Source organism: Solanum dulcamara, chromosome 8 (genome assembly GCF_947179165.1).
Source record: "Solanum dulcamara chromosome 8, daSolDulc1.2, whole genome shotgun sequence".
Classification (NCBI taxonomy): Eukaryota; Viridiplantae; Streptophyta; class Magnoliopsida; order Solanales; family Solanaceae; genus Solanum; species Solanum dulcamara.
The window spans coordinates 53,871,623-53,881,331 of NC_077244.1; the positions used below are offsets into that span (position 1 = coordinate 53,871,623).

Genomic DNA, 9,709 nt, shown 5'->3' on the forward strand with positions numbered 1-9,709 from the left:
TGTTTTGTAGATATTGAAGTTAGTACAGACTGTGAACACAATGTTGATTCTAATTGTGAATGGGATCTTTCCAAGGGTGAGGAATATTATAATGAGTGGATAGAGGCTATTATCAAGGAAAAGGGAAGACTAATACATGATAGGTTTGAAAACTACAAGAAATTGCAAGTTGGAATATCATTTAAAGATATGAAAGAAGGTAGGTTGGTTGTGAATTATTATGCATTAGCTAACAAAAGGGCTTTGACTATAATCAAGTGTGATTCAAAGAGAACTAGATATGGTTGTGAAGAGGGGTGTCCCTTTAGGTGTTTGATTTCAAGAGATGACAAGAATGAAGGGTTTAAGATAAAGACTCTCATTAGTAAACACACATGCTAAGAGGCCTTTTATAATCCTAAAGCTGATTCAGCCACTTAGCTCAATACTTTAAGAACAAGCTTCAAAACAACCCCAAGTACAAGGTAAGAGATATGAGAGGAGAGCTTGAAAATAATTTTCACATAAATGTGTATCAATCCAAACTTAAAAGGAGTAAGTGTATGATTCTTGAGAAGTTGGAGGGTAGTTTTGTAGATGACAACAACAAGCTTGATGCCTATGCACAAGAGATTAAATAGTCTAATTCTGAAAATGGTGTTTTGATAAATATCTCCAAGGATGTCCTAGCTAAAGAAATTTTGTTTGAAGATATACATATGTTTTGATAATCTAAAAAAGGTTGAAAATCTGATTTGAGGCCACTAATTAGACTTGATGGTACATTCTTGAAAAGTCGATGTAAGGGCATGTTGTTGATTGTACTAGAACAAAATTCTATGAACAATTTCTTTCCAGTAGAATGAGCAATAGTGGACAAAGAAACAAGCACGACATGGGGTTGGTTCATTGAACTATTGAAGTAGTCTTTGGAACTTAAAGATGGTGCGGGAATCACATTCATTTTAGATATGCAAAAGATATGATTCTCAATTTTTACTTTTAGATTCTATGTTTGTTTTACTATTAGATACTCTCATATTTTAATTTTATTTCTCAGTCATACATGACTTTTTTACCTTTATTGTTTCATTGTGGCAATTTCAATTGTTACAGAAATTGTTATATGTTGTTGATAAAGTGTTGTATGAAGCTCAACATAGATATTGTGTGAGATATATAGAGTGTAATTGGTGCAAAACGTGGAGGGGTAGTCAAATGAGGAAGCTTATGTGGTGGAGTGAATGTAGTTCATATTATGAAGAGTTCAAGGACCAGTTAAATAAGTTAGAAAAATTATCAAAAGATGTTGCAAGGGATTTGGTTAAATATCCACCAAAGACATAATGTAAAGCTTATTTTGATACTCTGTGTAAGAACATGATGGTTGATAATAACTCCATTGAGTCATTCAATGCATGGATCCTTGAAGATAGAGGAAAGTCAATAATCAAGACGTTAGAAGACATTAGAGTAAAAGTGATGAAATTGCTAGGGAAAAATAAAAATAAATTGAGAATTGAGATTACTGATTTTAGTCCAACTTGCATAAAGTTGTACATTAACTTCAGGCCATAGCACATGGTTATAAGGCAAAATTCAATTGAGATTGGGACTATGAAGAGTCTGAATGAAAAGATAGACATACGTTAATCTTGAGCAAAAAGATTACACCTGCAGAATTTAAGATTTATCAGGTATTCTTTGTCCTCATGACATCAAAGCATTGACACACAAAAAGTTAGATCCCATATCTGAAATCCATTGGTGGTATAGCAAGAAGGCTTATATGCTAACATATAAACACAAGATATAGTTTGTAAGAGGTCAAATGTTTTGGAAGATTGATCCTTCAAATGCAATATTGCCTCCTGATGTTGTGAAACTGTAACACCCCTCAAAAATGCCCACAAAATATCTTAAGAATGCCTTGGAAATAGACCACTCATGTAACGCATTATCCTTAATCTTTTTGGAAAATCCAAGTTCGGAATATCGATCAGGGGGTCAAAACCTGCGGAAAAATGGTCTCGGTGAATTTTTAAGACCCGTAGAATGGAAGAAAGATTTTCGAAGAAACCACAAAATAGTGTAGTCCGCGACAGGACCACGTCGCAGACCTGGGAAGGTCTCCTAGCCGAAACTAAGTTTTTTAAGGGCGTTTTAGACTTTTTCCAAATTATTACTTAATGAACCTAGACGTTTTTAGGACCTAATTCAACTCTATAAATTAACCTAAACCTCTAATTCTATTAATTCTTCTACAATTCATCTATCAAATATTTCTCTCTCTACTCTCAAGGGTTTCCATTGAAGACTTCAAGCAAATTCACCCAATTTTTTCATCAAAATTCTCAAGTTCTTCCAAATTAATTGGTGTTCTCACTCAAGGTATGTGGGTATTGATTCATGGATCCTTTCATCCATGAATCCCAATCAATTTCTCAAGGTTTTGTATCAAATTGAAGCATGGTATTTTATGAGTTTTGTGATATCTATTCTAATTGCATGAATTTTAATTTAAAGTATGATCATGAGTCTATTTTGATATAAATTGATGATTATTGAATTAAATTGAAGAGTTTTTTCATGAATTCTTCTATTTTGATTTCTAGGGTTCATGATGAAAATTATGAGTATTTTCAATTATACTTCCTAATGATATTATCTATATGAATTATGTATGGGCTAATATAAAGTTTATGATCATGCATGTTTTCAAGTCAATTTCCTGATTTTCAAGTCAATTGATAATGCACTCATGTCTTACCCAAATTTCAAGTATAAGTTATGGTCATGAATTTTCAAGTTATATTCTATTAGAAGTTTTATTTAATAATTTCAAAGGTATTATTATGAATCTCATTCAAATTGATTATGCATCCAAGTTTTATCCTAATTTCCAAGTATGAATTATGTCTATGTATGTATGATTTGTAATGTGGAAAGACAATACCCGCATTTCACTTATGTTATGAAAATTAGCTACTCTATAATTTTAAACCTATGATCATGACTATGCTATATGAAATTATGATCTTATGTTATGTATGTATTCCGTGGAATTTGACTTAGCACCGAATGTGGACTTGAGGTGGGGGATCGAAGCAAGGGGTCCTTATATAAAGTCTCTTGTCTCATAACTACGTGCCACCGTAGGATTGCCTTTATGGCCTAGTTAGTGGATCCACAAATAGCACATGTTCATGATTAGGAGTCTACCTTGGCAAAGTAGCCTCCTCCTTCTCGATGTGGGTATCATCGGATTGCATGTTATAGTTCGCATGGTCTTATTGTTGGTTATGATTCTTATCCCACATATGTATGATTTTTTATGTTTTAAACGACTAATCCTATATTTTAATTTACATGATACTCTTATGGTTATTATGCATTGATCTTTCTTAAAGACTACTTATGATTTCCGACTATTTCTCCTAACATGCTAATTTAAATTACCATTGTTACAAATATGATTTCTCATGCATTGCATTGCCCCACATACTTAGTACATTCCAATGTACTAATGCATACTTTTGCCTACATTATTTCATAATATAGGAGTTGAGGTTGAAGATCCTAATCGTCCACGTAAATAGTAGGCATCCTCTATCCGGTGGTATTGTGGTGAGTCCTCATTGACCGGGGACTAGTTTCAAGTTGGTTACTATTTTCTTTTCAAAAGACTTTTGCTTATGTTGTATATTGAGGGTGAGCTAGGGGCATGTCTTATCCCCCGCCCATACTCATGTTTAGAGGCATCTAGTTGGACATATGTTTGAGTCTATGTTATTATAAGACATGTTTAGATTTCTATTCAAGGTTTTAGACTCTCTTATGATGTTTCCGCTTTTATATTTTACCTTATGTATGCTTATGATATGTGCAAGAGTCTTGGTTGGATTTCTTCGGGGTTTCGATCGTCATGTTACGACTAGGCCCTAGGCTGGATCGTGACAGAAATAAATTGGCAAACCTAAAGTGAAAAGGAATAGAAAACCAGATAAAACAAGAAAAAGGAAAAAAAAAGGTGAGTGATTGTAGTCTAGAAAGGGCACTCAAATGACATGTAGTAACTGTGGTGAACCAAATCACAAAGTAAGGGATTGTTTTAAGGTAATCTATAAAATATGTATTGGCAGTATTCCTTTTTTATTGTAAGTTCATTAACAACAAACTTATTAATAACAATTTTCTAATAAAAAAAAGTCTACTGAAAATAATGCATATTCAAGAAAATAAAAAAGACCAATGATTGACAATAGTTCATAGTCAGGAATAATGGAGAGTGAATATGAGATTGAGGCCGGTACACAAGAGTTTATTTTTCAACCACGGGATTTTGAACCATATGATCCTGATATTGAAAATGAGGAAGACCCACCCCTAAGACCAAAGGTGATTCGTGAATCGGAGTTAAGGACTGAGAAGTTGAAGACAAGAAGTGTTTCAACTGGTACAAGAAAAATTCAATTTACTGAAAATCACATTGGTCCCTCAGTACCAACTAGTCAAAACAACATGGAAGAGTAAAAAATGGTCTCTTCTAGATATGTGCAGGTGGATGCAAAACACAAAAGGTTCAAGATGGTGGGGGTTAAGGGGAGAGAGAATCTGCACCCGATGATGAAATTCGATAATTTATTTTCTATGTTAATTTTTGTATTAATCTTCTGATGGTTAGCCACAGTTGATTGACAAACAATACAGTTTGGTAGTAATTTTTGAGCTATTTCATTGAGCACATGAAGATTGAGTTAGGTGAAACTTTCATATGCCTTTGTAGAATGACATTAATGATACCTTCTTTTGGCTGTGTTTATCTTAATTATCTTTTTTCAATTACGTTGATGTGTTATTGTTGATTGGGATTTATACACTATTGTAGTATTATAATCAATCTTCACTGTAAGTTAATTATAGTATTGTATGTAACTTTATGCTTCTTTATATGTAATGAATCAAGTGATATAGCCTATTCTTTAGGCACAAACGTTGTGCCTATAACTTTGAGCATGTTCATAGATGGTGACCAATGTTGATAACCGACAAATTTATCCAATTGAAACTGAATTATCAAATATGTCATTAACGACATTACAATTGTTGTGATATTGTAATTGACAGATCATATCTAAACCAAAATATGAACTTGAATTTCAAAGTCATCAACCACATCATATATGTTTAACATTTTCTAAGTTAAACATTATAAAATAGACATGACATAGGATAAAAAAATTTTATTTCATCACCAAAAATGTGATGAATCCTGCAAAATAACACCAAGACATAGCTATCACAATTCATATTTTGCAGACTTTTTTCTTAGATTTTTATATTTCATCATTATTATTCAACAAATACATATCGACAACAACCTCTTCATTATCGATAACAACCTCCTCACTTTTGGAAACACTAATTTCATCTAAACGTTCATAATTTTCTTCAATTTCAAATGTCAAGTACTTTTCAAGATCAGTCATCCTTGTCTTCAAGGCTTTCTCTTCACGATGAAGATTATCGTTTTCCTTCTTTAAATTGTTTATTAGATTTGCAACTCTAGGATAGAGCGGATCATCAACTCAATTTTAAAAATCACATTAAAAATTCTGCACAAAATATGAACTTGAAATTAACAATGACCAAAAATATAAAAATTAATGAAATTGTATGATAAACTTACATTAAGCTTAGAACACTTATAAAAGTGCTTTCCAGCATTCGTTGGAGTCAAAGTTGTGAAAATCCTCATTACACTATCACTATGACAGTTCATCATTGACCTACTTGAAACACTCAAATCCCGACTCATTGTTTTAAAACTTGAATGGTGGAAGATGACTAGGACTTGAAATGAAATCGATGAGGGCTTCTCAAAAATTCTAGCGGCAAGCTTCTTTCAACTTGTGATGAAGAAGATGCGTTGACCGGAAGATAACTTCGATTCGCCCGGCCAGCAGGCTGTTTTCGTAGCATCTTTTTTGAGTCAGGAAGTTGTAATCACAGAAGAATTTGCTCCACAGTTAGGACTTTGATTTTGGATTAAAAGGAATTATTTTTTTGGATCGGATATAATTTAGATCGGATAATTTAAGATATTAAAAGAGTGAAATTAATAAAAATGTCATGTGGCAATTAATGGGTTATGTGGCAATTCCAAATATTATTTTTAAAAAAATGAAAAAATGGACTGGTTATTACCAGTAAAGCAACTAACATTTACAGGAGCATGCATATTCAAAAAGTTAGACGGCGAAGACATGAATGGGTCAAACTTCAAACGGAGGATATATCAAGACACTTTTACAAAGTGCAGGGACTATATGACCTTTTCCCAAAAAAATAATAAGGGAAAGTGAAATTTTAGCCAATACTCATCTAAAAGGATTATTTTGATGTTTTAATTTATACTTTATATCAGGGTTACTTATAAAATTTATTCGCTTTGTTTCTATTTATTTGTTTTACTATCCTTTTTTAATTAAAAAAAATAACTTTTTATATTTGATATTCTCTTTATTTCAATTTGTTAATTTTAATTTTTTTTAGTTCATTTAAAAATGAATGTTTTTTTCGACAATTTTTTAATTTTAATTTTTCATATGATATGTAATTTAAAGTCATAAGATTAAAGAATATTTTGATGTATTCTACATATCTTTAGTTGACCACAAAATTTGAAAATCTTTTTTAATTTCTTAAATTATGTGTCAATTCAAAATCAAACATGTACATTGAAATGGAGGGAGTAACTTTTACACCCAACATCATACATAGAATATTTAAGAGCACAAAATTTAGAAGACATTTTGTTATATTACATATATCATTGGATTAATATCACATATTAAAAATTCTTTTTAATTTTTTTAAAAATTTAGTACTGCTGAATCAGACGGAGACAAATAAATTAAATCGGAAGGCATATTTAATTTTAAGTCGATATAAACACGTTTTATCCAAAATGGAAACGAGAGGGTACCAAACATAGGTTATCAACACAGAATGTAATAACATAGTCTATCATTTCATTCATTAATATACAAAAATATGTCCAAAAATGAGTAGGCTTGGGCATTCTGACACATACAATATTACTTCACATAGTCAAACCTTCAAAGCAAGCACTTTGATCCCATATACTTGGTGGTTCCTAAGAGCTTCAGATCGACGGGTTGGAAATTAGAAAAAATAATATGACAAATTAATTCACAGTGACTACCTACTATTTTCTACCCAACAGATGGATTTAAGAAGTTGTTTTGGATTGACTTGTTTTTAAGTACTCCTTTCGTTTTAATTTATGTAGTATTTTTTAAATTTAGAGATTTAAATAAATTTATCGTTGATCATTATTTTTTTTATTATATCTTTTAAATATTTTAAATTGACAATTATTGTGACTTATAGTATCTTTTACGTAATATATAAAAAAAAATTCAAAAACTTTAAAAATTACATGTTCAAATTCATGGTCAAAATTAGACTGTTTGAATCTCGGGAATCTAAAAATGTCACATAAATTAAGATATATGGAGTAGCTTATAAATTAAAAGCTATAAGTTGTTCATACCCAATTTTTAACTTTTAGCCTATTTTTCTACTTTTTAAATTAAAAATAAGTGCTTAAAATAAAAGAAAAAAGTACACCCTCAAAAAAAGGAATTTAAAAGTCAAAAAATACTTAAAATAAGTGGATCTAAACATCCTCTAATTAGTATTCCCTGTTACAAGGAAAAGGACTTCTCACCTATATAGAGAGTCCATACACCAACTAAGTTTATATATGGGCTATTTGTTTTTAGTTTGATTTTGAAGAAGTTACTCAAAACTTGAAAACAATTTTCTTTGACTTGTAACAAAACAATATTTTGAATTTTGAGAGAGTCAAATGTCATTGTTTTCAATAAAAGTAAAGTAACTTCTTTCTCTTTGTTTTTTTAAAGGAAAAAAACACAAACTGTTTCGTGAAATCCAATAGCACATCCTTTTTGGAATTTGTTGCTCAAGGACTATTCTCCAAAAAGCAAAAACAAAAAAAATAAATGCAAAACCCACTAACTTATGAACAGTAGTTCCGTTATTATAGTTTCTGGACTGTACATAGGGGACCATATTTTCCTCATACTTTATGGGTAACTCCAGAGATTATCCGCATCAGAGTTTTCAGGGGACTCATCATAAGATGTTGATTGATGCATCCTCGGGGGGCTAACAAGCATTGCCTCTGCCATATCATCCAGCAATTTCGGCATTCCGAATATTTCCTCTTCATCCACAAACTTGTGTCCCTGTTCTGTTGTTGTTTCTGCTGTTGTTGCTACAGTACCTTCAGAAATTCCAGCGTTACTGTTTTCTGACGGAAGGGGTTCTCTAGCAGCTGCAGCATTTGCAGCCACAGCACGAATATCAGCGGCTGACAGGGAAGCAGGGACAGGGTACGAGTTTGCATAATCCGGGAAGTTTAATTGGGCATCAGGGCCTTTTAATGCCAGAGCCGCAACATCGTAAGCAATAGCTGCCATCTCGGGATTTGGGAAAGTACCGAGCCATATACGTGTAGTCTTTCGAGGCTCGCGGATTTCGGATACCCATTTCCCATTCCTCTGCCGAATTCCTTTGAAATTCGGATGCCTACGAGGAGAAAGTACGCAACTTCCTCCGCCAGTAGGCGAAAGATTTTCTAATGGGGGAGAATTGTCATTTGGGGAAACGTTAAAAGGATAATAAGCCATACAATAGATCAAGTGGGACTAGAAATTAGCTTCTTTTGGATTGTGAAAGAGAATTTTAGGCTATTTTAAGGATGGATTGTAAGCGTGGGAAAGTCGTGGGTTGGTTACTGTATTAATTAAAATAAAAACCCAAAAAAAGGGGACTTGTTTTTTGACATGTGGTCGCTTTGGAGCGCACACGTAATTGGGGGAAGCTCATAACTTAGCTGTTAAATGCTCAGATTAGTCTATTTATAATTATGTATCACAGCATCAGGTGCAAACAAGTGCAGCTTTACTGGTGTTTGACCACGTTTTTGACTTTTTGAAGTATATACATTTTTTTGTTGTTGTTTTTCAATTTTTTGAAATTTCTGAAATTCAACTTCGAGTTAATATTTAAAATTTATGGCTAAACGTATTTTTTTAAAAGTTTAATTTCGTAAAAAGTGAAAAATTTCCATGGTCAAACGTCTTATTAATTTCATGTAGGCTTTTGGCTATAGAAATTAAACATTTTCATTTTATTTGAAATTTTTTGAAATTAAAATTGAAGATGAAGTTGTTTTTTATATACTTTTTGTAAAGAAGAAAAAATAATATTTTATGTAAAATTATAAAGATAGAAATAAAAAAAACTATTTATAATTTTTTTAAAATTCGAATTCAACTTCGAAGTGAATTTAATATTTTATAATTGAAGCTGATTTTTAAATAAAGTAAAAAATTATTTCTGAAAAAAAGTGGGTGAGTCCTTACTTCTTTGGTGTTGTACTCGTCATGAGAATCTTTTGATCCAATGATAGAAAAGGAAAGCAAGCAGCTAGACACGTTATAGACACTTTAAGAGGTACGTACATTTACTAATGTTGTCTCAAAATATGTTCTAGGTCTTTCCTTGCTTGACCATTTTCAATATATGGTCTTGAATATTCATTTAGTTAGTGTTTGATTATAAATTTTTAATTATCTTTTATTGAAGTTTAGATTATAGATTTTAAGAGAAATAT

General features: G+C 31.7%; 1 protein-coding gene and 1 pseudogene across 1 annotated transcript; one reads left to right on the forward strand and one right to left on the reverse strand.

Annotated features, from left to right (window-relative positions):
• Positions 1 to 1,359: 1,359 nt before the first annotated feature.
• On the forward strand, positions 1,360 to 4,512 carry LOC129899960 (uncharacterized; annotated as a pseudogene).
• A 2,400-nt stretch (positions 4,513 to 6,912) lies between these two features.
• Positions 6,913 to 8,768, reverse strand: LOC129899736 (ethylene-responsive transcription factor ERF027-like). The gene has a single exon (XM_055974768.1). The coding sequence runs from the start codon at positions 8,718 to 8,720 to the stop codon at positions 8,115 to 8,117; it is 606 nt and encodes a 201-aa protein (XP_055830743.1). The 5' UTR covers positions 8,721 to 8,768; the 3' UTR covers positions 6,913 to 8,114.
• Between the last annotated feature and the right edge of the window lie 941 nt (positions 8,769 to 9,709).